Raw genomic sequence first — 27483 nt, 5'->3', positions numbered from 1 at the left:
GGAGGTGGAAGCCAGAGACAAGGGCATGTCTGGAGGGGTCAAGGCTTTGGTGAGGCTGGGCTGGGTGATGCCCACTTGGGAGACAGGCTCACAGTCTTTGGGGCCTGTGTGCACAGTGCTATTGAAAAGAGTCCACTGCAGGGGATGGCTGTGGGGGTGGGGCGGGGGGTGGGGGGTGGGGTTGAAGGAGATAGGGAGATTCTGGCATCCAAACCCGCCAGACGGTGCCTGGAGCGTGGAGGGGCCCCTGCCCTCCCTACACAGTAGAACGTGGGGAAGGGTGGGAATTGGTGGACAGAGCGCTAACCCCTGCTCTGGGTTCTTTCTGTAGCACGGAGGCTTCTGGGGATGAGAGAGCGGCCACCTCAAGTTATCACCCCGATTCCTCCCACCCCACAGTGTACACACACACACACACACACACACACACTGACCGCTGAGCTGTCTTGCCGAGGGAGTGCCAGGCTGGTCTGTGCTAGGAACCGAATATAGTTGACACTCTTGTTCCGATGGGTGTGAGCGGCAGGGACCATTTTTGCAACTGATACTGGAAGTGTGGCAATCAGAGGAGCGACCAGCTGTCTCACTTAAATTGTTAGCTCTCTTGCTCTCTTTTTTTAAAATCGTTTTTGCTTACATAATCCACCCCCTTTTTATTTTCTAATTCTCTCCTTGCAAAGCTGGCACCAGAAGGGAAGGGCTGGGGTGGAGGGGGTAGCAATTACACATCAGTTTGGGGAGCATTTACATGTTGCAATTAGAACTTTAAAATAAGCCTTGTTAATGATCTCCACGTGTCAATGACACACCCGGACTGACACAGACTCTCCTGGGCCTGCCTGCCGCCCCCAAGTGAGCGGCTCCGTGGAGGCAGAGGCACCTAGGGAGCCACGGGGGGCCCAGGGCAACATCTGAGTGAGCCCTGGAGGCTGGTGGGGGACAGGTATAGAGCTGAGCATCCAGAGACCAAGAATGGGGGCGACAGCTTCTCTCCTCCTCCCAGCACTGAGGCTCCGTCCCAGCCCATCTCCTTCTGCCCCCAGGCACAGCAGGGCTCTGCGGGGCTCAAAGCCGTGAAAAAGGGCACCTTGACTGCTGAAACCCCCCAGGGACAGGCAAGGATTTTCAGGGTCCCATTTGGGCCAATGGATAGCCTGGTTCCCGACAGCCAATCAGTGCCCCTCGGGGTTCCTGAACTGGGGAGACAGACCGGTTCGTACACAGGGTTCTGGAGGAAAACGGGATTGGTTGTGCCCCAGTTCGGGAGAGACACTCTTCCTCTTACCGGTCCACTATCGCACATTCACTGGTGGCCTCCGATCCCTAGGCAGGGACTCAGACCAGACCAACCCAGGTGCTGGCTCTGCCGCTGGGATCTGGGGCAAGTGAGGCCCCTCCAGTTTTCCGACCATCATTGTCTTTAGGTAACGGGCACCATCTCTTTTCTCACAGGGTCCCCCTTCTGTGAGGGTCCGACAGACTGATGTACTAGAAGGCCCTTCACACAATGTCGGGCACGTAGTGAGTGCAGTGGGCTGTGGGGCCCAGTCGCCCCATGCTGCCTCCCACCCACGTGAAAGCTGCTTCCTTCCATGGGCACAAAGGAAGCTCCATCTGGTCTGATTGCTCACGTCCACAGCTCTCTGCACCTTGAGCAGCTCCTGAAATGGATCACAGGCCCCGCCACCTCCCCACAGGGTTCGCTTCAAGGCCACGGCTTCAGGTCTCTGCCCCAGGCTTCAACGTCTCAGAGCCCCTCTCCCTGACACTGGCTTTTAACAAGCCCTGTTCTCTCTCTTCTGGACGTGAATCCAGTAGAGTGAGCTCAGATGAGGCTCCACTTCTGCTTTTTACCGGAGCTCTCTGAGCACCTGTCAGTCCTCACACCTGCCCCTCTCGGGTTCTCCTCTTCCCTCTGCGTCTCCATCAGCTGTCTCTGAGGAAGGCCTTCGTCCCGGAGCAGCTCCCTCCAGACCACTCTTTGCACTGATCACTCTAGTCAAGAGCTTACATTCCCTGCTTGAAACACCCATAAAATAGCTCCGACCTAGAACAAAGGTGATGTGCATCTTCTGGAAACCAGAGAGGGAAGACTTCCAGAAGCAGGCCACGCGGCCCATAGTGCGCTGGTTTTGGTGTTTAGTTGGACACAGTTAAAGGTTGCGTTTTAAATACTTTACTAGAAATTTGCTTTTTTTAAAACCTAGGTCACATGGTGGACACTTTTCCAAGTCAAAATAAGTAGAGGTACTGCCTTAGTTTTGGCTACTGTGTAGTGTTCTTCTACATAGATGCTCATTATTTCTTTTAGTTATTTTAAAAATTAGAACTAAAGTATATGTGTGAGGAAAAGCAAACATACAAGATATAAGATAAGATAGAATAAAAGGTGCTCCTCCTTTCCCAGCCTTGACCCACGAGGTTCACCATTCAAAGCCAACCTCAGTGCCAGGCTATCACTGATTTTAGTTACTGAATTTTTGGACTATAAGACGCACCAGACCGTAAGACACACCTAAGTTTTAGAGGAGGAAACTAGGGGGAAAAATTGAAACAAAAAATGTGGTAAAATATTTAATAACATAAATAACATAGGCCGACGTCCTGTTCCCACAGCGAGGCAGGCAAGCTGCATTCGGACTATAAGATGCACCCCTTTTCCCTCCCAAATTTGGAGAGTGTGTTTTATAGTCTGAAAAATGTGGTATTCGCTGGCTGATGTTTGTTATGGTGGGTCATATACTTCAGTGGCTGATGTTTGTTATGGTGGGTCATATGCTTCAGTCCCTCCTTCCGAGTTCACGTGTTTCCCTGTTAGCTCCCTACTCTGAAAGCGGGGGATCAGCACGCATTTTCCCCAGCCAGCGTGTGTCAATTGATCATGTTTATCAAACTATATTTGATATCTATGTTTAATGAAGAGCATTCTATCTAATACAGTAAATATGTCATAGGCATATATAACATAGTACATAGTATTATATATAGTTATACTATTATGATAGTATGTTTCATATCTTTAAGGTTTAGAGGATTCATATTCTATCATGTAACTGCAGTGGCCTCTGTATTCTGAACCGTAGGGCGACTATAAAGTGGAAATATTATTCAGCTACAGAGGTCAAAGTGTGACTTGACCATGGGAAAGGAAATGAAATTTTTGTAGAAAGTGATGAGCCCCCCAGGGTAATGGCCAACCCCCCAGTCCCTCTCATTGTCCCCCAACCCCTCAGGTCACACTGGGCCCCGTGTGCAGGTTGAGTAGACATTGTCTTCTGTCCCCCACTGCTTTGTTTTGCTGGAACCTTTTTATATCAATGGGTGGGAAATCAACTCTGAGTTCCTACACGTCCAAAACAGACTGTTTTCCTTCAAACTTGACCTGAGTTCATAACCCTATGTCCAACATCTTGAAGATGTTGCTGTGCCATCTTACTTCTGGTCTTTTTTTAAAAAAGATTTTATTCATTTATTTTTAGAGAGAGGGGACGGGAGAGAGAAAGAGAGGGAGAGAAACATCAGTGTGTAGTTGCCTCTCATGTGCCCCACACTGGGGACCTGGCCCGCAACCCAGGGCATGTGCCCTCACTGGGAATCGAACCAGCGACCCTTTGCTTCCCAGTCCAACACTCAGTCCACTGAGCCACACCAGCCAGGGCATCTTACTTCTAGTCTTGCAATGAGAATTTGTAGAAACATTTAGTTTTCTTTTCCCTTCAAAGTCTTGAGATTTCCCTTCGGCATGCCCAAGCTCTATGTACACTGGCTCCCTTATTCTTCTCATGGCTCTCAGGGCCTGGGAAACCTCTCAGTCTGAATCACCTGTCTTGCTTCAGCTCAGGGAAGCCCTCCGTTTCATTGTTTCCTTATTTATTCTGCTCAATCGCCTGTTTTGTTCTTCTGGAACTTTCTCTGCCCAGCACAGAGCCTGGCACATAGTAGGTGCACAGGAAGTGATTGTTGAATTTGTTACTTGGGACCCTATGTCCAGCTCTCTGCATGAACTTGGGCAGGTTTTCCCTTGAACAGGGAGAAATCAGACCTCACGACCACTCAGGACACTCCTTCTCTGCCACTGTCTTCTTCTGCAATCTGCTCAGAGCCTTGAGGTCCCACTGCTCCTGGGACTGGGGAGGAGGGTGAGGACTGACAAGGGAGACAGAAGCTGAGGTCAAGCTTAGGGCAGCTATAGTGGCCCGCCTCCCACCAGGGACAGTTCCCCGAACCCTCCATTGCTTCAGCATCCCCTCAATGTCCCCCTTGGGAACTCCTTTCTTTGAACCCCCCCCAGTCATTTTTAAATGGGCTCCTTTCCTCTTGACCCCACTCTGCCCATCTCCCCTACTCCTCACACTTGCCCAGCTCACAGGCACACACAGCTCCTGTCGGTGATAGGATCCCTGGCCACGACAACTGTCCCAGGGACAAAGAAACAGCAGACGCCCTGACCTGAGATGGCTAAGCCCTAAAAAGAAAGGATCAGAGAGGCCTGCCCACAGCAGGAACCTGCCCCTGCCTTAGGCCACCTTGTGCCCTTGGGGTGGCATCTTAGATGGAAAGTCTCGTTTACTCCTCCTTTCCACCCTGAGATTGGCCCTAGGGACTGACACCCCTGTGCAGCTCCTCCGCCTGCCCAGACCTGCCTGCTCTGGACAGAACCTCTAGATCTGAAAGGCAAGGTGCCCCACTCCCTTTCCCTGAGGGCCAGACATGGGAAGGTCCAGACGAACAAGGGCGCAGATCCCAGGGGACCATTCTGTTCTGAGTTGGAGGATCCTAATTAGTCCCTGAGTGCCAGAGTCCGCTGGGCAAAAGAGACAGTCTTCTTTTCTTGCCCTGCCCTGAGAAATGGGGTCCACCTTACTGGAGGAAGAAGAGGGGAAAATAGAGGCACAATCTTGAACTTCAAGTCCACAAGATTCTGTACTGAAGACTGGACTGTCTTCCCACTGAGACCACAGCAACAGGAAATGAGCTGTTGTCACAAAAAGCAGAAGTACGGTTTGATGCGAGTTACAATTTTCAGAAAAGTTGCTGGTATTCAAAGCTTCTGCGGCTCATATGAAACTCTTCTCCTTGGTGCCTGAGGACTGAAAGGGCCAGGATATGACTAAAGGTTTTCCTGTTAGAGGCCAGAGAATGACAAGCCCCTTTTCAAGGTTGGAGGTGAAAGGGTGTGTCACTGGAGAAGGGACAGCCAGGAGCCACTGGGAGGCGGACCACAGCTCTCCTGTTTAATGGCTGCCTGCTTCGGAGGCTGTGGGTGATGACTCCACCACCACCCTCTCCAACACCTGCCTGGGACCTCTCCGGGCTGAGAACCCGGAGAGGAACCTGGGACATGAGGAGACTCAGGGAGGGACTTCTGCAGGAGATAAGGCTATGACTCCGGGAGGCATGACAGAAGATTGGATGCCCCCTAAGGATGGGGTCCCTTGACTTGAAAAAAAACAGTACTACTCAAACATACAGACTTTCCACAGATACAGCCTGAGGCCTCTGAGCCTGTGAGTCATGGGCACACTTCTCTCGAACAGGGACTTTTTGCAGCTGTGGGTGGTCCCCCAAAACCACAGGTGGGGTGGGGAAAGAAGGCCAGGCAGAGATAGGTGCGGAGAGTGGGCTGGCCCCACCCAACCTTGACCACCCCAGGGCCCCTTGGTCCTGGCTGACAGGAAGGGGACCCTGAGAGCATCCTGGTCAGTGTGAGTCAGGGCACAGACAGCCCCCACTCTTGTGAAGCCTGTGTCCCCAGAGTTTCACTGCCAGGCAGCTTGAAAGACGCGATCCGGTGCCCATGACACGTCACCTTCTAGATGTGTCTTCAGCCACGTGTTTCCCTCGTTTCAGACTGGCCTTTCACTTTTATTCCTCCCTTCATAACCAAACCCACAGCCCAGCGAGTCTACAGTCAAGACTCGAGATTTGCTCAACGTTCCAATCTTCGTCTCAGGTGCATCACGGAGACGAGGACCACGTTCTTACCTCTGGCCTGAGAACTTTCAGCTTTCCACTCCCACTGGTTTCAGAAACGGCAGTGAAGTATTTAAACAAGTCTGTACGCGCACCACTGTCCGACCGTGACTGGGCACCAGAAACAAGCCTTTGCTGTTTCACCCGCCTCCTCCCAAAGGCACCAGGAGTAACTGGTGCACAAAGGCCCCCATTTGGTGAATGTCCGAGTAACGTCAGCATCACCTTTGACAACTCAGGGCAGCTTGTTTCCACAGTCAGCCTGGCTCCTTGTGCGCATCCCCTCCTTCTCAGGGCCCCATTCCCCGCTGCTGGTTCCTGCCTCCCCCCGGAGGCTTCCAGCTCAAACCCAAACTCCGAAGTCAGACTGTGCATCCCATTGGGAAGCTCTCCTGCCCTCTCTAGGCCTGAGTTCTCCGTCCCGTGAGGAGGGGCAGCCAGCACACCTACACTCTGGCGTCCTTGAGAAAAAGCAGCAAGATCGCCTGTGTAAGAAGCTTAGTACGCGCCAGGTGCCTGGGGAGGGCTTTCTGCTGGAAGTTGCTCTTAATCTGTGTCACCATCTCACCCCCATCCATGTCCACTCCAGGGCACTGGTAGGGTGTCCTGTTTTCCTCCCCCAACGTGACCGATTGTTTCACATCTGAATGGCAGACCAGAGACATTATATTGTGACTGTGCATATATTCGGGATCTCTCTGTGAGATCACGTCCTACAGTTTCTCTTCCCCCTGGGAGGAAAGAGAAGGCAAAGCCATGGTCTTTCTTCTTTAAGATTTTATTTATTTATTTTTAGAGAGAGGAAAGTGGAGGGGAAAAGAGAGGGAGAGACACATCAGTGTGAGAGGAAGAGAGATGTCGGATATTGTACCTGACCGGGGGTCCACCCTGCACCCCAGGCCTGTGCCCTGCCTGGGAATCAGACAGGCGACCTTTCGCTTTGCAGAATGACGTCCAACCAACTGAGCCACCCAGTCAAGGCCAAAGCCATGGTCTTATCTGTCCAGGAGTATAAGGTTTAAAGGCAACAAGGACATAGGGCGGAAGCAATTTTCCATAACATGGAAACGCACACTGAGACCTTTCATACCACCTCGCCCTGCTCTGTCTGCAGGCGAGGCTCCCAGTGAGAGGATGGCCCTGCCGTGGGAAGTGGAGGCTGGCTTCACGGAGGAATGGGGGTTTGAGCTGCGTTTCAATGAAGGGTAGTGCAGTGCAGAAGGCCTTGCTGGCCGAGGAGAGGGACAGCACAGGCATGGAGAAGACACTTCTCGGAAGGTGATCGAGGGTGTGTCTGCTCAGTTGGGGCTTGAGTGGCAGTGGCCAGGAGTGGCCTTGCTGCCCAGCATCACTTCCTCTCCTGTGGCAGCCACCCCACTGTTCTCCCTTCCCTGGGGCTGCCTGTCCTCCTTCCAGCTGACCTCATGGCTGTGGACTCTCCCTGGTCCTTCCCTTTTTCTATGAGCTCACCTACAGCACCACAAAGGCCCGAGGGGAAGGACTGGCATTGCTGGGTAGGGCCCTGTCGGGATGAGTAGCTGCTTTCTGACGGCACACGGCCTTGAGCACCACTTTCTTCTGCGGCCCTCACTCCTGACCATTTATTTGTCCTGGAGGAATGTTTGAAAAATGGAACCAGATGCCATCCAGCCAGAGAATGTGGGACAGTCCTGCAGAGAAAAGAGTTCTGGCTGACCTTCTCAGGATCCTCTGCCTCTGGGAGCGCTGAGGGCTTTGCGAGTGGCAGACTGGGCAAGTGTCAGGGCTTCATACCTCTGCGGACCCCACCAAACCCAGTCCTGCTGCTGCAGATGCTCCCTGCCCCCCACCTCCCGGCCCCTCAGCCCCTGGCTGCCCCTGCTCTCCTTCCCCACCCCGCCTCCCAGGGAGTGGCTGCCGCGCTGGCGCCTCATAGGGCAGCAGGTTCCTCCACCTGGGTCCTGGCACCGGGGCTGCTGGGCTGTCTCTGCTGAGCCCTGAGCCCCAGGGGCCTGGCCTGTTGTTTTCTCAGCTGGGTTCCAGAACAGCGTCTGCTGTCAGCTCCTGGCAAATAATAACAAACCTGGGAATCGGGCTTGTCGAGGGGGATTTCAGTCCCTGGGTTCATTTTTAGACTTGTTTCTCCGTGTGTGTGCAGACAGGAGGGCACGTGATGGTGTCTTCAGGGAGCAGGCTGGCCCGGGCCCGAGGTGCCCTGGGATTCACCCTAGGCGCCACCCCATATCCCCACCCCCACGCTGGAGAGCCTGCCTCTGCCCCCTGATGGCTGGGGCGGCCTGGAGGCTTGAAAGGAAAAAAATAATAATTGAATAAAGGGCCTCAAGCTCTCCTTTCCCTGCGCCTCCCCACCTCTCCCACTCACGCTGTTTAGACAGAGATGAAGGGGGCTGGAGATGAAAAAGAGAGGGCAGGACCCCACTCCTGGCAGGCAGGGAGAAGGGCTGCCAGGAGCCTGCCTGTGTTCTCCACCCCGAGGCCAGCGAAGAGGCCCCTGACCTCCCTTCCCGGGATGCAGCAACAAGGGGCGGGGCTCCGGGAAGGGAAGGGCATTCTGAAGGGAGCATCACTGGCTAAAGCAGGGCCCAGCTGTGGGAGCATGTGACTTCAGGACCAGACTAGCGATTCCCCTTGGGGGGGGGGGGTGGAGAAGCCCCCACTTTCCAGCAGATTAGAGGTGACCATCGGGGCCACGGCCGCTGTCCCCCTGCGGAATCGGGCAGGGGAAGGTGCAGCCCCTTGTTTATGAGAAGAAGGCAGGGGCTGTGCTCACCCTTACAGCTAGCATGCTTTCCCCCTCCCCTCTGTTTGTTGGCCTGTTTGTTTTACTTTATTTAAAGGAACCAGAGGGGAAGTCGCCAAGTTGTAAAGTGCTTAAAGAGGAGATGAGGATCTTCCTCAGGTGCTGAGAGCTGGAGGGGAGGGTGATGAGAGAGCTCTTGCCTGCTCGTATGGGGCCGATTCTCAGACGAGGGCGCAGCAAGCAGTTGGATGAAAGGAATCATTGTTAAGCTCCTCGGTAGGGAGATCTAATGCACAATTGCCACTATCAGGGGGAATTAAATTGCTATTTCAGTTTGTAAAATATATCAGCGGCTTTTTGAAGCCAGAAAAGGCGTGACAACCAAAGTGGGGGTGGGGGGCTGCCCCTTTCGGGGCCCAGTGTGGAGAGGCAGAGCCAGGCAGCAGAGGGCTGGGGCAGGGAAGGGCTCTCCCTCCTAATCCTGACTCTGGTTCACTTTTTGAAGCCAGACTGAAAAATAGCTGAACAGGGGGAGTCGAGGAGGCGGGGCAGTGGCCCTGCACTCTGGGCCCTGCCGTGCTGGGAAGGGAAAGGCCCGTGGATCCCAGAGGTGTGGCAGGAAGCAATGGGGCAAGATGGGGCTCCTCTCGCAAGACCTGGGCAGGGACGAGGGGGGTGATGTGGGTCTCTGAAGGCCGGCCAGCAGCCCAGCTCACATCAGGGTGTAGTCAAGTCCTCTGCCTTGTGTGACCTCTAACCTCTCCCCTCTCCAATAAACCATGGGCTCTGAGGGATAGAGGGATAAAATTCCCTTCCCCCAACTGGCTCTCTCCAGCCAAGCTTTTTTGCTGGGGTCAGTGAGGGCATAAGTGACCCATTGACCCAGCCACACAGAGGGTGAATTGTTATTCCAGATGAAGAGCAAAGAGCTAAATAGACTTGGGGGTGGGAAAGGAGAGGAGATGACGATGGCCTTTGGGAGGAGGACTGCAGGCCATGGGGAAGAGGCCCCACTCCTGGGTGGGAGCAGGGGTCTCTAGGTGTTATGGTTTTACAGAGGCTCCTCAGCCTTCCAAAGACCACTCACTCCACAGGGCAGTTAGGGGCTGGGGTGAGGGGAGGGAGCAGGGGAGAGACGGCCACATCTCTCAGGGCACAGAAGCCCGCAGTCCTTGTCCAAACTCAGGCTGGTCCTGCTCTGTCTCTGCTCTGCTCTCTGCAGACCAGCATCACCATGATAGGGCCTGACCGGGTGCCACCTCACAGGCTTCCCAGAAAGGTAACAAATGACAACGAGTGCTGAGAGCTGTGGTAGCCAGAGGGCCTGAGTTGCCCTCTGTCGTGGTTGTCCTCTCTGCTTCTGGCTGGAGTCAGGACAGAATTATTTCCCACTGAGAGTTCCAAGCAGGACCCGGAGGGGCACCAGGGGAGTGGCCCTCCTGGCAGGGACATCCTACAAGGACTTGGGCTCTGTGCCAGGTCTGACATCCCCTGAGACCTGATTAATGGAGTGGTGGCTCATTTTCAACTCGAGTAGCCAGCCAGCCTTTAGGACAGTAACAAGCCTGGGGATCTGACCCCGACAGTGAATCCTACTCACTGCTTCTCCCACCCGTCTGTCCTGCCTGCCGAGACAGACAGACACGGCCGCCCCTCCACCCCGGGCTCCCACACCACACTCCAAGCCTCGGCTCCTCAGGCTAGAGAACTGCCACTTGCCCCCAGCACTGCGAGGTCAGAAAGACGGTGGGGGGAAACAGATCCACCCGGCCACTGTGTTCGGTACCTCGGGCCCCTAAGCAACCGGGCACCGGAGTGAAATGAAAAGCCACAGGTCCAGGGTGTGCGGTGCTGTGGTGGGGGGGGGGTGCTCCTGGGAGCCGACTCCACTTCCCATCATTCTGAGACATTTCAACCAGACCTCCTCACATTCGAAAGCTTCCCAGGCCACAGGTGCATCCTCTCGCTCGCCCGGTCCCCTTCGCCCTCCCCACGTTGGTCTCATTTCCTGTCACTGCCCGGTGCTGACTCCAGGAACCCACGTGCAGGGACCACGGAGTTCCTTCCACTCGTGATTTCCAGCCCTTTCCAGGTTTTGTGAAGAGACCTGGGTGGGTGTGTATCTGTGTGTGTTCATGCACGTGTCTCTGTTTCTTTAGATAAATCCACAGAGTCACGTGAAGTTAGTGACAGGTTGACACCATTATTTGAAGATTCATCACTCTGAGCTGCCAGCACAGGGGACTTGGCCAACTCCTTCCCACCACCAACATTTCTTTTCCAGGCATAATTTATAGCGGTGGGGTGCTTTGTTTCCAAAAGATGAATATCACACTATCATCAGCAGCTGTCTCTCATTTTTATTTGTTTTCAAATTTGACTCAAAGTCCAATTCTCTATACACATCCAAAGCTGTAAATCCTGAGGCGACTGATTACATGATTTAGTAAACAGGTTATATTACATAATGCAATTAAAGTGGGCTCCGCGGCGCCACCTACAGGCCGAGTGCGGGAAGGGCGCTGGGCCCGAGAGACCGGCATTGTGGACCAAACTCTCTAAGCTGAAGGAAAATAAATGGCTTGCGCCAGGTTGAGGCAGTTGCTCCACAGGGAGAAGTTGAAGCCAGCCTGGTTACTAATGCAGCCTTTTGGTTTCTCCTGCTGAGTTCATTGTGTTATTTCAGCCTCCTGCAAATCGGTCTAGACGTCAGAACCCCAGCCTGGGCAGCTGCTCAGAGGGGCCTGCCTGGTTGGGGTCACGGGGAGCAGTGGTAACCACCTGGGGGCTGTGGGCTGGGGTGGAGGAGGGCCACCTGGGACCTCAGGGGCCTCCATCCCTCAGTCTCAAGCTGCACCCCAACTGTTTCTAGCCCATTCAGCTAAGCTTGTGTTCAGTGCTAACCACGGGCAAAGACTTTTCAGGACATTCTGGTGAAATCCCTCATTTTGCAGTTGGAGAGGGAAAGTGACTTGTGCAGGCCACACAGAAGTGGCAGAGCTGGGCATGGAATGCAGATGTTTGGACCCTAAGCACAGGCTCACATCACAGGAGTTTCCAGATTAGGAAATTGAGGCCCGGACAGAGAATGGGACTTATGTAGCCTCTGCTTGTAGCAAGGGGAGGAAAATAATGAAAATACTGCTGGTGTGTCAGAGGCAGAAGAGAAGGGTTCCTAAGGGACTCTGGGCAGTGCCTCTCAGCTGCCATGCTGGGGAGGGAAGGAAGGGAGGGAGCGAAGGCTGGCTGGCTCAGGACCAGTGTGCCCCTCCCCCATCCCTCTGCCCTTACCTACAACACTCTTCAGATGAATTAGACTCTGGGCCTCAAGGATTCTAGCTCTTCCAAAGCGTTTTGGTGAGCGGGGCATCACATCCAACTGAAAGGAGAAGGGACTGACTTCCCCGGGAATAAGAAACTGGTCCAGAAGGGAGGGGCTGGATGAAGAAAGCACGTCTCTCAGGGTCCGAGAGGGTGGAGATACACCCCTCCTTGTCCTTGGGCCAGTCCCCAGTCTGGAGCACGGGTGCCCAGTCCCTTCCTTCCCTCTCCACTTCAGTGGGAGGCCGTGCGGACTGAGCTAGGTTCCGGAGCAGGAACAGATGCCACGGGGGCCAGCTGGCCAGAGAGTTGCCAATTAGAGTTTGTTTCTCATCCTTAAGGCCCTGAGCCCCCAACCCCAGGACCCCAGCCCAATTACTGGGGGCAGCGTTAACCCCTCCTGCCCCCGCAGTTAATGGAATGTTAATTGGTGTAATGGGTTTCATGTCAACAAGTCCTAATGAGCTCCTTCCTAACGAGCTTGGTCTTTTGTTTCTAAGCCTGTTTGTCAACAGGCTTCAGTCTGGGCTCCAGCCTGAGGACCTCACTTGCAGGGCTGGGGGAGCCAGAGAACTGGGGAGACAGAGAGCTGGCCACTCCTACCTCCTAAAGCTGTGTCCTTCCCGGACCCTCCCCCACCCCACTCCACCCCACACAGGCTGCCTCACTGGTTCCCTCCACCCCTGACCCTGTGCTGGAAAATGGCATTGGTAGCTCCTTTTGATGATATCAGTGACGCAATTTCTCCTTGGATATCATGTAGGGTTGAGTGTTGCATTAGGGTGTTTTTTCTTTCCCCTCTTAGCTGTCACATAATAAAGGTTTTCGGCATTAAAAGCAATCTTTCCACACGAGCATGTCCTCCATGGGAAATTTCCCTGTGGTAAATGGCTCCTGGCATGTTCTCCACTTGCAGCCTTGGCTGTGCTCCCTCGAGTGACCTGGTGTCTGGTAACAGAGCGCCAGGGCCTCTGGACAGGGCAGCATAGCCTCTCCCAGCCCCGGACATGGGCTCAAAGGCCTCCTGCTGCTCCCCTCCCTGCTCCCAGAGGAAGTGCGGAAGGGGTGGGCTTCCCCAAAGGGCTGGCACCCAGAAGTTGCTCAAGGAGCTCCCCACACCCCAGTGGTGGGGTCTCAGGCAAGACAAGGCAGATCCCACGTTCTTCTCCAGACAGTTCCACATCGCCCCTCAAGCCCCAAGCTTAGGTGGTGGGCTTTCCCAAGGATGGGACAGTTCATGTGTGCTGGGAACTGGTGAAGTAAAGAAGGTGGATACCTGCCCTGGCCAGGTGCTCAGACAGTTGGAGCATCATCCTGTGCACCAAAAGGTTGTGGGTTCCATCCTCAGTCAGGGCGCATCCCTAGGTTGCAGGTTCGATCCCCTACCAGGGCACATACTAGATGGGGGGCGGGGACTGATCAATGTCTCTCTCTCTCTTCCCCCCTTTCTAAAATAAGTAAAGATGTGTCCTCAGTGCAGATTAAAAGAAGAAGAGGAAGAGGGACAGCAGGTCTCTGCAGTGCCAGGTGACCAAAGGCTGTTGTGTCTGAGCGAGCAGAGAAGGAAACTTAAGCCCCTGATGAAAAGGCCTTCTGTTCTCTTGCAGGAGAAGCCCTCAGAGAAAAATGGGGAGGTGGTCTAGTGGCCTGTGGTGACCCGGGGCGGGGGAGGGGGGGAGCCATCTGGATCCTTGGAAAATTTTCCTGTGTCCTCTGAGACAGGCGGCTCCAGACTGGAAAACCTCCTCTCAGCCTCGCAGGCGCTGTTCTGGGTGCAGCGCACTCACCACCCCTCCTCAAGGCAGGCAGGGTAGCCCCCTGCTGCTGCAAACGTTTCTAGGGGCAGTGACTCTACAGTGACCTGACCTCGCAGTCGTTCCACCAGGAACAAAAGAATGCAGATTAAAGACTCCTCCCTTCAGCCCAAATCCTCCTCTCTTTGCACTTCCTCCGCTTTGCCGCTTTTTTGTCCTGGAATGAGGATACAGAGTGACCCAGACCCGGCGGCAGTTGCCCCTAAAACCTCCTGTTGAGCTTCCACCCCAGATTCTGCCCCCAGGCTCCCTCTGCTGGAGGCTACTGGCATTACAGCCCCACAGAGGTTCACTTACTTCTGGCAAAGGAGCATCTGACATCGGTGTCCCCAGAAGGGATCTGCCTTCAGGACCTGTAGGCCCAACAAGATTGACCTCATCTGCCAGAATCCCAGGAAAGGCTGAGCCTAACACGTCCCCCCCCAACATACCCCTATTGTCTTTATTCTCTGAGGGACCAAAAGAGAGAGATTGCGCACCCATTCAAATCTCTCAAAAGCCTTAATTCGGAAAGTTTGAAAGGAGCCTATACCCTGCTTAAGGAACCTATATCTTCTTTTCCTTTCTGGAAACTTTCACTCTGCCCTGACCTTCCTGGAATGTTTACCGACACCCAGATGAAGGCCTGACACATAAACAGGCATCAGCTCCCTTCCCAGAGATGGGGCTCCTCTCAGGGCCCTTTGGAACCTCTTTGCAAATCTGGGTCTCAGTGCTCAGCGAGATGGGGCGTCGTCCCTCTGTTGCAGGTGCATCCTGGTGGCCGTCTTTCATAGTAAGGTGAGGGGGGTGAGGAGGAAGCATCAGAGGCTTCGGGGAGTGACTTGTGGGCCACACTGTCCGCACAGGAAAAGCTGCCGCGCCACACCACGCGCCTCCCCCAACCTCCGTTCCCCTTTCCCCTCTCCTGCTGGGCTGTCGCCTGCCTCCACTCCCAACGCGCCTCGCAGAGAGGACCTGGCCTGCTCCCATCTGCCCCTGCCCCTCCCCCAGCGCCGCTCCCTGCACACGGCTGACATTGGTTGTATTTGCGTGACTCCCTGGACTCGCGGTGCTTTCACGTGTGCACTTAGGGTCAAAGCAGAGCCGGCCCCTTGGAGACTGGGGTCAGCCTGAACTGACCTTTTCTACCCTTCCTGAAAAAGAACCCCCTCCACACACACACACACACGTACATACCACGTGGTGCCCCGAGAGCCCCCCTTTATTGGGCAGCTCCGGAACACCATCAGACTCCCCCAGAATTCAGGCTGTGCACATTCTGAAAGACCCTGGTGGGGGCAGGGTGGGAGGGGGCCGTGAGGAGAAGGGTGTCTGAGTGCTGGGGTCACAAAGGTCTTCAGCTCATCACGCCCTCCCCTGGGGGACAGGTCCTGCACCCACAGAGGCTCTCCGGCATCTCCGAGCCCCACAGCGACAGGCCCATATCAGGAAGCTGGCCTGTGGTTTCCAGCTCCAAGTATTTCAGGGCACCTGCTGAGCTAAACAACTCTCTGGGCGTCCTGTTACCGCAGGGGGCACTGCCAGGCGGTCTCCACTTACAGCAGCACGTTCTGGGTCAAGCAGAAGGCTTGAGGTCCAGCAGGGCAGCTCGCTGTCCTGTCGTGGGGTGGGGATCGGGGACGCAGTACAGCAGACCAGGAGCTGGGAACCCGGACACCTGGGTTCCATCTCTGTCCGGTAGCACCCCGACCCCCAAACTCCCCTGGGCCTCCGTCTCCTCCTCTGTAAGAAGGGGGAGGACCACGGGGCTCCAATGGCCCCTCTGGCCCTTGCACGGCCATCACTCCACGTGGAGCAAAGCCGCAGGAAAGACTCCCTCTGCAGAACGGGCAGCGCCTTCACGTGCCCATAATCACAAACACGCACGTAGACAGGCCCGCAGGTGCTGGGTGCTCCCCACGCTCTCAGGTGTTCCCAGGTCACCAGGGGGTGGCCTCCTCTACCCTCCAGTCTGAGAAGGGGGCCAGATGCCCGTCCCTTCCCACCACTAGGGGGTGTGGTGAGCACACCTGGGATGGGGCAGAGGTGGGGACTGGAGATGGGAGGGCGAAGGCCCAAGGCCTCCCTGCACAGACAGTGCTGCTGGCTGCTTGGGAGGCCTGGGACTGGGAAAGCAGTCTTGTCTTTACATGTGCCCTGTGCTGCCACCAGCCACGCCCCTGCCCCCTCTCCTCCCCGCCCAGCCCCCACCCCTAGCTGGTGCTAAACTAAGCATGGCTTAGTACAGGTTGTCCCACATCTGATTTGAATATCGTTTCTTTCAAGTCACATCTCACAGCAAGCCCCTCCTGGGCCTCTCTGCGTAGCTCCCAGTTGGTCCCCTAAAGGGCTCTCATCCCTTGCTGTGTCCAGTTAGTCCAGGTGGCCCAGCCTGAGAAGATGCCCACCTGCTGGTTCCGGGGCTCCCCGTGCTCAGTATTAACGTGTGGCCCCATTTCTCCTGCCACAGATCCTTGATGTGAATCAATCCCATGATGCAACATGCCTCCCCAGCCCCAGCTCTGACGATGATGGCCACGCAAAATGTCCCTCCCCCACCCTACCAGGACAGTCCACAGGTGAGTGAGTGTCCACCAACCGACGGGAGGGGTGCGTCACCTCGCAGGGGCCCAGGGCAGGGCCTGGTGCGCTCTGGACCCTTTCCTGTCAGGCCTGGGGAGGCCTCTCTGGGGAGAGCTCGGCAAACACAGACCCCGAAAGAGAATGGTTGCATTTGACAAACGCAGGGTTCAGATCCTACCTGGGTAACTTGCCAGCAACCAGGACCGTTGCCCAGAGCGCCAAGCCACGGCACTGTCTCCACCAGGTCTGCTTCGCTCACAGCAGCCATCAGGCAAGTGCTGCAAACCCCTTGCTTGGGGAGGAGACACAGGCAAAGGGAATCTGCCTCCACGTGTTTGGGGAGACTTTTTAATAGGAGGCTCCTTTTGCCCATGCAGCCCCCCTTGCCCCTTCAGGGTCACTGGAGTCCCTCTGTCCACCCTTCTCTGCCTGCCTATCGGAGGAATCTCCCTTCCCTTCAGGACTTGCTCAGCTTCTACCCAGAAAACAGGCCTGGTTCCCTATGCCCTCCTACCCTTCCCTTGGGTCCCCGGTTTCTGCCCCTCGGCTCAGGCACAGCAGCCCCCCGGTTCCCCAAAGACCCCCATCTGGCCTCAGCTCCTGTGGAAGGCTGCATCCTGTCCCTATCTTCCCACGGCCTCCGCCCCTCCTCCTGGAAGCCAGGCCCGGCCTTTGTGGGCAGGTTAGGGTTAGAAGAAGCTGATCACTTCTCACCTTTGCTCCCCCATGTGCGCCTCACCCCGCCCTTCACTCTTCTGAGACTCCCACTTAGTCGCAACGCTCTGCTTTCACGGAAGCTTCCATCTGCTGACCTTGACCTTCCCACTGTCCTTTTTCTCTGCTCTGGTCTCACAAGTCAGTGTTAATTCAATAATTATTTATCAAGTATCTGTCATGTGAAACGCAGCCAGGGAGACTATTCATTCACTCATTGAACAAAAGCGGGGCCGTGCCATGTGCCAGGCGGCGTTTCTCACTCCTCCCTGCCTCGGCTCTCCGCTGACGCCCCCTCACAGGCGCTCCACCCACGGCTGCTCCCGTGGACCACACAGAGCTCTGCCCAGCAGGGCAGCATGCTCAGAGGCGGTCTCAGGGCAGGCAGACCTTTGCTCACATGAGGTCCTCTCGTCCCAGCACCCCAGCCTGGAGGGAGCATATAGTGGTCACTCCACCTGTCCTGGTGTCCCTCCCTGTGAGATTATACTTTACAGAGAGTCCAGCAAGAAAATCCACTGCCTCCTCAACCTGCGGAAGGGCCACTCACCAGCCTTCGAGCACAATTCCCTTTGCCCTACCCCTGCTCCCACACCTGGACTCCAGGCTCCTTCCCGGCTCTCCCACACCACCTGCTCTCACGCCCAGCAAACCCTCCACCCCGTCAGAGGGTTTCCATGGCTCACCCCAGCTTGGACTTGGCACTGACACAGCGCTGCTGTGTGAGAGCTTCTAGGCGAGCAACAGCCGGCCCTTTCCCTCTGTAGAGAGAATGAAGAACAGGCAGCAGGACTGGTGGAGACCTGAGAACCCAGGGTCCACGACAGGGGCAAGCATCGTCCTTCTCAGCAGGCGCAGGACCGGTGCCCTCATTCTCTCAGGCAGTGTTGGGGGCCCTGAGGTGTTGGTAAACAGGCAGGAACTTCCGCTGTGTCTTTTGTAGCGGGGTGCTGCTCCCCAAGACCCAGAGTAGCAATGGGAGCAGCCAGAGGACACCACTTGCCTTTAGCAGGTGGTGGGTGCAAAGGCCCTCACTCCCACACCCAAGGCTCAGGAACTGAGTGGGGTGGGGCCAGGAGGTCAGGGAGCACTGGATTGGCAGCTGGGAGCTACTCCCTCTCCCCCGACCTGTTTTGCTGTCTGGGCAACTGGGAGAAGTTTGGATTTGCTGGGGATGAGCAGGAGAGCTGCAGGAGGGGCCTGTGTTGCCCACGGACGCTGAGGCAGGTACAGTCTGGTAGGGGAGCCTCCGCCTGCGGCTGAGCCTCAGTACCTCCCAGCTGCCCCCGAGGGTGTGGAGGCGGGGCAGCAGCACTGAGGCCCCCTGGAGGCCACCACTGAGCTGTCCTGGCCTTTGGAGTGAGAAAGGGGGTTCCAGTTTCCCGGCACAGGGACTGTCCCAAGTCTCTCCTCTCCAAAGGAGAGGAGAAGGGAGGGATGTGTGGGAGGAATGAAGGAAGGAAGGAGGGAGACTCATATTTATTCCGAGCAAGGGAATAGAAAGAAAAAAGAAGAAAGGAAGGAAGGAAGGCAAGAAAAAAGAAGAGAAAAGAAAAATCACCTTTATTTGCACTGGAGAAGCCACACACACCTATTCGTGACCCCAGATGTCCAGGAATGAAGACTCTGAGAGGAAATCTCACATCCATGGTTGTCACCAGGCCAGGGTCGGGGGTCTTTATGGCCTTGGCTAGGCCACTAGGCTACAGCTAGATTGCCATGGGGCTTCCCTGGGCCAGAGCTGGTTCCCAGGGAAACTGATCTAGATGCGAATCTTGGGAGGAGTCAGGGCGGCAGTGGAATGGGTGGGTGGGCAGCGGTGGGTGCCGTGGCCAGAACCCAGGCTCCCGGTTTGGAAAGGCCGTCTCTCGGGCCAGTGCTAGACTTGGAGGCCAGCCCACTTTCGGAGAGCCCCCCTCCCCACTCTCAGGAGGCCCTCCTTTCCACTCTCGGGAGCTGCTGAGTGTGACTTGTGCAGGGGACTGTCTTCCCTGTGAGTGTCCTGCTGGGGAACTTGCTTGGGCCCTCCTGCCTTCCTGGCGTTATGATGTCGAGAGGCTGAGCCTGCATCTCAGGGAAGCCCTGCTCCATGACCCTCGAGTGCTCATTTTCCTAGAGGACCAGCCACTCTCTGAAACGCAGTGTCCTCGGGAAAGCCAGGCCCAGTGGGAGCTTGGGGCAGACGCATGGGGCGCGGTGGAAAGGACCCCCACTTCCTCCTCGTTCCTTGAGGTCTAATCTCATTACGTGGGCACTCAGCACGACGTGTTTCCTCGAGGCCTGCAGAGCTGAGCACATCCCCAGATCACCTCCCCGGAAACCCAATTTCTTCCACAGTCAAAAAGGATGGTCTCTGATATGAAGTCCCCAAAATGAAAAAGGAAGCGAGAAGCGGAGCCCTCCCTCTGAGACCCATGCAGTCGTTTTAATAAAGTTCCCGTTGTGCTAAGGGCTAGCAGCACCGAGCATAATCTATTCAAATGCACAGGAGAACCTCACTTTGGAAAATTAGGAATCTGCATTAAAAAAATTCCCAAGCCCCGGACCTTCTTTATAATAAATTAGAATTTTTTTTCAAGGCAAATTCTTAACTTGGCAATTTCATTTTTGAAGTTTAGGGAATAAAGTTATTAAGAATGAGGAGTTTTTTCCCTCCTCCCACCTCAGTAGAGGAGCAGCAGTGGTCCTGGCCCCCTGCTGTGGGGCACACCCGGTGGGTTTCACGGTCATTCAGCGCCTGGGCCCTGCGTCCGGTTCCGTTGTCCGACTCGGGGGAGCTCGGTGATCACCAGTGAGGACACTGCTCCACGTTTAGTGTGCCCTAAAGACAGACCATGAGCTTAGCGCAAAAGCAGTGGCCACTGGAGACCCTGTTACTGGCATCCTCCTCCTGGTGGCTTCCTGTGAGGTTCTGCTGGAGCCACAGCACCGGCCATCTCTGCGTGCAGCACCTCCGGTGCAGCGTGTGCTGTAGCTGGGCCCTAATCCAGACGGCCCTCCCGTGTGCCCTGCAAGGCAGCGGCGCGTCATCTGGACCATAAAGTTCTATAGTGATGGTTTAGGGAAAACACTCTCCAAGGAGACCCGCACGAACCAGGTGTGTGGTCCCTCCGTATTGTGTGAATCTCTGTGCCTCTGCTGCCGCCTGGCCTCTCGCAACACCCCCCTCCCATGGCCCAGCGCCCCGCTGCTTATAAAGGGTCTCGGCTGTTGCTCCCCCTCGCAGCGAGCTCCACCCGGTCTCTCCCAGAACGCTTGTGGTAGCACGGCAGCCCCCTCACTCCCGGGCTCGCACCCTGCATTCACGTACCCCCTCCCCACCTCTGAATGCCCTCCAAGGCCTCCCGTTTCCTGTAATGCCCCACGGGCAGCATCGCCCACCGAGCAAAGCTCTCGTTTTGGGTGCCTCCACCACAATCGCAGGAAACCTCTGGACTTGAGCCCCGCCCCCACCTTCGCCTCATCCACACACAAAAAACTGCTGCTGTCTGCACCCCACCCGCCTTCTTCCTCAAACATAGACACAGACCATTCCACAAACATCTTTGTCCTTGGCCTACGGGAAGACAAGCACTGTATCTGGTTCAGTTGCCCACGTGCTCAGCATCTGGTCTCCCTGTGCCCTCTCGTCCTCAGCATGTCATGACAGGCACGTTAGACTCAGAAGCAGACGTCCTGTGGGTGTCATCTCGCCCACTGGGCACCGCCTCTCTGATGAGGGCACGCAGTTAACAGTTTAGGGACAAACTGATGTGTAGGCAGTGAGGTACTTAATGTGTGGCGTGACCTGTTGGTGGATGGTACTGAATAGGAAGAAGGTTTGGCAGCTCACCAAGGATGCAGCCCTGTCACTGACCAGGGGGAGGCAGGGCCACTGTCAGACCTTTTGGTTCAGGGCGTTGCGGGAAGCTCACATCAGAAGGAAGTCTGGCATTACCTTGGGACCCTTCCACTCAAGCTGGGTTCCTCCATCCTCCTCTAATCTGCAGCCCACAGAGTCGGGGGGAATGGTGTGCAGGACCCCATGAAACCGAGCTTGGGACCTGGGGCCAAGGTGGTGTTATCTGACCTTCCCTGGGCTGCTTCAGCAGGGAGGCTGGACCTCTCTGTCCCTCCCATGCCCAGCTCCACTCCCACTTGGGCAGGGCCAGGGCAGCAGACACCCTGGGCAGCTGAACCTTTGATCAGCCGTCAGGGTTCCCTTGCTGCGGTCGTTAACTGGAGGCAGAGGGGGCGGCCGGGCCCCTGGCTGTGAACGCCCCCACCCCAGGCCGTGCAGCTGTGAGGTCAGAAGCCAGTTCAGATGTTTTCACACTTTATATTCCTCTCATCTCTTTAAGGGCTGGAGCCCCTGCCTTGCGGGGGTCCCCTGCTCAGCTGCCTGTGAAACTCATTCGCTTTGCAGCAATGGAGTTAATTCAGCAGCTTTGAACATCCCCCTAAGCCTTTTCTGTGGCTGTGATTGACAGCTCCCTGTGTCCCTGGGGGCAGCACCTCAGGGACCTTATGGGCGACCTGCTACCCTTGCTTTGACTCATCCAAACAGACTCCAAACAGACTCTTCTCTTTCCTTTTAATTTTCTGCTGGGTCTTTCTTCTCTTCATGCACCATGACCTCTCTCCCTGGCTGCTTGGGCCACCAGAGCCTTTAAACTGGACATATCCCCAAGCTCCAACTCACTCAAGCCCTGAAGTCCTCACGTGTAAAAGGCCAAGCAGCTTCAGGTCCCACCTCAGGTCCCTTACCTCCCCCCTTAGGGGAGGATGGGCCGGCGCCTTGTGAACAACTTGCCACTCGGATGGCCCCAGCAGGCTTTCCATTTGATGCGCTTGTTACCTGAATTCTGATATTGACCCAAAGAAGAGAGATTTCAGTGTCTTAGCCTTTTGCCTCCAAGCAGGATGAGTGCCCTAAACAACTACAAAAATAGTCAATGGCCCCAGTATACAAAGCTTAAAATAAATCAGGGAACAGGTGATCTAGCCGCCTAGGGCCGAGGAGCCCTGCCTCCCTCCCCCAGACCTTCCAGGAGCTCCAGGGTCTGCAGGGCCCAGCGGGTGGGGGCCGGGGAGGAGGGGCCCAGGGCTGTCTGCTGTCCTCGGAGCTCCTGGTCTGCGCAGGAGTGGGCAACTCCAATACGAGTAGTAGAAGTCCAGGAATCCCAGGCCGTGTCCCAGCCCCACTGCTGACGAATTATACAAAAGCAGGCGAGGCATTTCCGTGCTGGTTCTCTCCTTCACTGGCCCATCCCACGCACAGCGAGCGCCTCCTGGGGTCTTGCAGACCATGCGCAGTGTCCTGGGGGCACAAAGTCAGTTGTTCCTGCCCTAAGGGAGCTCAGTCCACTGGGGGCCTTAGCTTCTTCACCGAGGACATGGGAATGCCTCTGCCCTCCTGCCTCACGGGACTGCCGAGAGCACGGGCACGAGAGGCAGCACAGCGGGGTTTGGGCCTCCCCTCCCCCGTGGCACTGACGTTGACTCTTTGCTCCATTCTCCAGACCTGTCCAGTGGCCAAGACTGGGTTGAAGTTGAAGTACTCTCCTTTCTCTTAGGAACACAATAGGCACATACAATGGGTGTTTCTAGTGGTAAATACCCCTCTTACACGCACACACACATGCACACACAGTGCTCACACACTGAAATTCTGACATGCCCCTAAAAGCCCTCCTAGCAATCACTGGTCGGCCCTGTTACGGTAAACAAGGGTGAGGTTCCTGGAAATGGACGGCAGGGTAGGGGCAGATGGCCCCCTGGGAGGTGCACAAAGCTGGGATGTGAAAGACTCGGCCGAGTACGAAGCCTCCCTCCTTTGAGCCGCACTTCAGTGACAGCCCAGCAGTGCGGGCAGGGCCAGTGGACGTTCCACAAGCCTCCTTCTGTGAACTACTGCCTACAAGTTCTATTAAGATTAGTCAGTCAGTCGAACCGCCCGGTTTCACCACCAGGTAACCTTTCTGTGGTCTGTCACACCCATCAGCCTGGGGTCAGTGCAGATGACCCAGGCCTGCTGTTCCGGGAGCCTCTTGGAACTAAATTGGGCTGCTGCCAGGCCCCCACCTCCTGTGTTCACTGGGTGGGGGTGGGAGGGATGGACAGTTGGAGGAGCCCTCGTTGGCCCCATCCCAGTTTGGATCCCTGAGCCTCTAACATGTCACTCACTCATCCCCATCCGGTCAGTCATTCAGTCATTTGACAAACATACTGGGGAAGCCCACCACGAGCCAGCATGGGAACAGGAGCTGGGAAACCAGTCCACCAGGCAGACAGACAGGGAAAGGCCCCACAGTGTCCCTGGCATTAGGGTTAACGCATAGAGACACCAGGCCAGGGGTGCGGCTCCCCGGGGTGGGGATATGAAGAATCAGGAAGGCTTCCTGGGAGACTCAGTGCCCCAGCCAAGCAGGAAAAGGAATGGGCTTATGCCTGGCCAGGAGGGAGGCTGGGTTGGCTCATGGACACTTGCCGCGGAGGTGGCTGGGAGAGCAGAGGCCCCAGGATGTAAATCTCAGGGCGGGTTCAGACAGCCCTGCATGGCGGGGTCTGAGCCAGTGCTGTGCAGGGGCGGGTGCTGCACCGGAGACAAGGCCCAAGGCCAGGGTCCATGAGCAGGCCCGGGCCTGTGGCAGTGCCCTCCTCCCAGAACACTGGCAGTGTCCCTCGCTGCCTCCCACCTGTTCAGGCCCAACCTCGTATTTACCAGATGACTTCAAGCCCTGACCTCCCCCCAGGTTCTTGGACTCCCTCCTGGTCGGGAGGAAACTGGATCCTGCTCTGCTGCTGGCCCTGGGATTCAGGGCATGCCTGCTCCTGGCCAAGCCCAGCGCCACCCCTGGTGGGGCAAGGCCTGTGCCGCCCGCTGTGTTCCTTCTCCTGGTGGGGCGGGCCCTGGCCATGGGCAGCTCTCTCCCTGCCTGGGGACGGCATCCTCGGAGGAGGACGTGCGGAGAAGTTGCAGGCCTAGGTTGTCCAGGGTTTGCAGAAAGGACCCTGTGAGAAGCTGGTGGGTTTAAAATCACAAAGACCGGGGCCGTCTGTGGTGGAAGGGTGCACATAGGGGCATAGGGGGTGCGGGTGCTGGGGTGTCTAGAGCAGAGTGTGGGGCTGCATTCAGAGGGGCCACAGCCACCGTGTGCAGTGCGCCCTCATCGTGGTCTCCTGCGGCTCTGGGAAGAGGCATCAGCAGTTCCATGTTTACCTGAGGGGAAACTGAAGTTCAGAGGAGCTGTCTCTTGCCCAAGGTGACGTAGCTAGTGATGGGTGGTGTCACCTTCCACAGCACCTCGGTGCCCTCTCCCACTTCCTTGGGTGCTTATACAGGCAAGCAGCTTCCTTCCGCAGGGGCAGGGTCCTTGGGGTGGCCCATGTGATGGAAGCAAAAATGGCCTGGCCATGGGCTGCAGGCTGTGGGGATGACGTTTACGTAACCCCCACGAGCTGAATGTCTTCCGGTGCCAGCCACTCTGCCTGCATCATCTCTGACTTCTCACAGCCCTGGGCCTTACGTATGGTGGTGCCCACGCTGTAGGTGAGGGCCCCAGATGAGAAAGGGTGGGCAACTTGCCCGCGTCACACAGACAGAGGGTCCAGTCCCTTAGGTGCCCCTGCCAGCACTTCCCGCTGTGTCTGATTACCTCCAGCTCTGGGCTGGAGGCCACCACACCCCGGAAATCGGGGACTGTGACTTCTGTGTTGTAGCCTGAGGCATTTGGGGTCAAGAGAGTAAATCTGAAGCAAAAAAGGCACCTTTTGATGAAAAGGCCCGCCCACTCTCTCCCACCATCTCTGCCTCAGTAGATACCTGAGCTCTCTCTGGATTGAACCCAGGGCTGCAACAGGAAACAGGAAGGGTGGGTCCCTGTCCTCCAGGGCCCACTGTCTAGTGGCTGAGAGAGGCAAGGAAGCAGACACAGCCGAACCCTGTGGAGGCCCAGAGCGGGAGTCCTGGCCGTCCCTGATGCTCGGCCAGACCCACTGAAGGAGACAGTGATGCCCATGAGGCTGGTGGGAGGTAGGGAGCACCACTGACACTCCACTAATGAGCAGACTGAGCCCCAGATGATCCAGTTACACGTCTAGGGGCGCCAAGCCACTAGTGAATGGCAAAGGTGGAACTCAGTTCTACCTGACGCCAGTGTCTTCTGCAAACTTCCTCGTGGGGTTCTAGAAAAACCTGGTGTCGTCCCCACTCTGAGCCACCTGCTCCCACCTCCCACGAGCAGAAGAGAGGAATTCTGCATGGCAGCTGGCAGCAGGCAGCGGTCAACCACGATTGGCCCTGGGCACCCTGCGGACTTGGGCTTCTCAGGCCCCGGTTCCCCCAGCTCCTCCACAGCCCCCCAAGGAAGCAGCCCCGAACCACCTTCGTTTAATAAACCACCCCTGCCTTCCTACCCGGGCTCCACACGGAAGTATTGTCCCAGGGTGGGCGGAGCAGGGCCTGCGGTGGGGACCGGGTGAGCTGGGTGCAGACCCAGGAGCATGTGCTGGGAAGCGGAGCTTCATNAGAGAGGCAAGGAAGCAGACACAGCCGAACCCTGTGGAGGCCCAGAGCGGGAGTCCTGGCCGTCCCTGATGCTCGGCCAGACCCACTGAAGGAGACAGTGATGCCCATGAGGCTGGTGGGAGGTAGGGAGCACCACTGACACTCCACTAATGAGCAGACTGAGCCCCAGATGATCCAGTTACACGTCTAGGGGCGCCAAGCAGTGAATGGCAAAGGTGGAACTCAGTTCTACCTGACGCCAGTGTCTTCTGCAAACTTCCTCGTGGGGTTCTAGAAAAACCTGGTGTCGTCCCCACTCCGAGCCACCTGCTCCCACCTCCCACGAGCAGAAGAGAGGAATTCGGCATGGCAGCAGGCAGCGGTCAACCACGATTGGCCCTGGGCACCCTGCCGACTTGGGCTTCTCAGGCCCCGGTTCCCCCAGCTCCTCCATAGCCCCCCAAGGAAGCAGCCCCGAACACCTTCGTTTAATAAACCACCCCTGCCTTCCTACCCGGGCTCCACACGGAAGTATTGTCACAGGGTGGGCGGAGCAGGGCCTGCGGTGGGGACCGGGTGAGCTGGGTGCAGACCCAGGAGCATGTGCTGGGAAGCGGAGCTTCACCCCGACTCCGGTGCCCTTCCTCTCTGCCCTCCTTTTCACTCAGGAGTGGGTGTGGGGGATCTTCCCACGCTCCTCTTCAAAGGAAAGTAATTGCATACGATAATTCACACAGTGTGATTCCGGCAGAATGCCCTTGGCCCTTGCCCCAGTATTTGCACAAACTGTCTGTGATGTCTAGAAGTTTCTTCTCCTCTGTGGGCTTCAGGCTCCTCACATGTAGAATGGGCATCACACTAACTTATTGCACGGGGTTGCTGCTGAGCGCAAAGGCTGCAGAAACGTATTATCAGCTGGTCAGAGCGGATGTGCCCACTCTGCCCCACAATGGCAGGGGGCGGGGGGTGGCGCCTAATGGAAGAGAGGGCTTCCATGGGGCGTTCCAATAGCAGGAAGAGCTGCTGAGGCAGGCAGGCAGGTGTGCCGCTCACTGGCTCCCCCCAAGTCTTCCCCCCGGAGTACCTCCAGCTCATCTCCGTGGTCAGACTACATTGTCAGCCCCTCCAGATTCGGCATCCCTGCACACACAGCTTACAACCCCCCACCCTTCCCAGTCTGTTTTAGGATAGGGGCAGGGGCAGGACTTCCATCTCCAGGTGTCACAGACCAAGGTCAGTCAGGGCCCTTTGGCTCCCAGCTTAAAGGCAGACCTGGGTCCAGCTGGATGACAGAACCCAGAGCCTGTAGCGTCTATGGAGGCAAGAGTGTGGAGCAGTGGCCCAGGGTCTTTGTCCCAGGAAAAGACCCTAGGGTCAGAGGTTGGAACCTTAGGACCCTGTGTAGGCTCTGGACACAGCCCCACAGCTCATGGCAGTGGCCTTCCAGGGAACGCTGCCACCCACTCCCCACCCCTACCCTATCTAGTAGCCATCACCCTGTTCCCTTGATTAACCCTCGTAGCCTCACAGAGAGTAGGTGTTACACCTGCATTTCACATATAAGGAAACCAGGCCTCCAAAAGTTCAGGGAATTCACCCTAAAATGTATAGCTAATAATCAACAAAGGAGCATCAAACCCAGGGCCTGGATCTCCTGCTCATTCCACTCTCTGAGGCTTCCCTGATCTCCCAGAAATTTCCCCAGACGCTGTTCCACTGTGGCTCTCCTGTGTGCCTCATTCCCCTCGTTGAGAAGGACCAGGCCTCCCGTCTGTGCGGTGCTCTGCCCACACCCCATCTCCCGTCTGCTGCCTGTGCAGGATTTGCGAGTGCACTGTGGTCTCCTTGGAGCACAGCAGCCTGCCTTG

The 27483-nt window shown here is 56.4% G+C and overlaps 1 protein-coding gene across 3 annotated transcripts in view; it reads left to right on the top strand.

The window, feature by feature from the left end:
* PKNOX2 (PBX/knotted 1 homeobox 2) overlaps positions 1-27483 on the top strand; it is a 254565-nt gene that overhangs the window by 154450 nt on the left and 72632 nt on the right. For all 3 annotated transcript variants that reach the window (XM_037038201.1, XM_037038199.1, XM_037038200.1), the window contains exon 4: positions 16301-16409. In XM_037038201.1, coding sequence (XP_036894096.1) covers positions 16323-16409 — 87 coding nt within the window. In that variant the 5' untranslated portion in view covers positions 16301-16322. The remainder of the gene's footprint in view (positions 1-16300; positions 16410-27483) is intronic.

This window comes from Sturnira hondurensis, unplaced genomic scaffold, assembly GCF_014824575.4.
Source record: "Sturnira hondurensis isolate 20B ecotype Veracruz unplaced genomic scaffold, ASM1482457v3 Scaffold0024152, whole genome shotgun sequence".
NCBI lineage: Eukaryota > Metazoa > Chordata > Mammalia > Chiroptera > Phyllostomidae > Sturnira > Sturnira hondurensis.
This window is presented reverse-complemented; position numbering and strand designations above follow the sequence as displayed.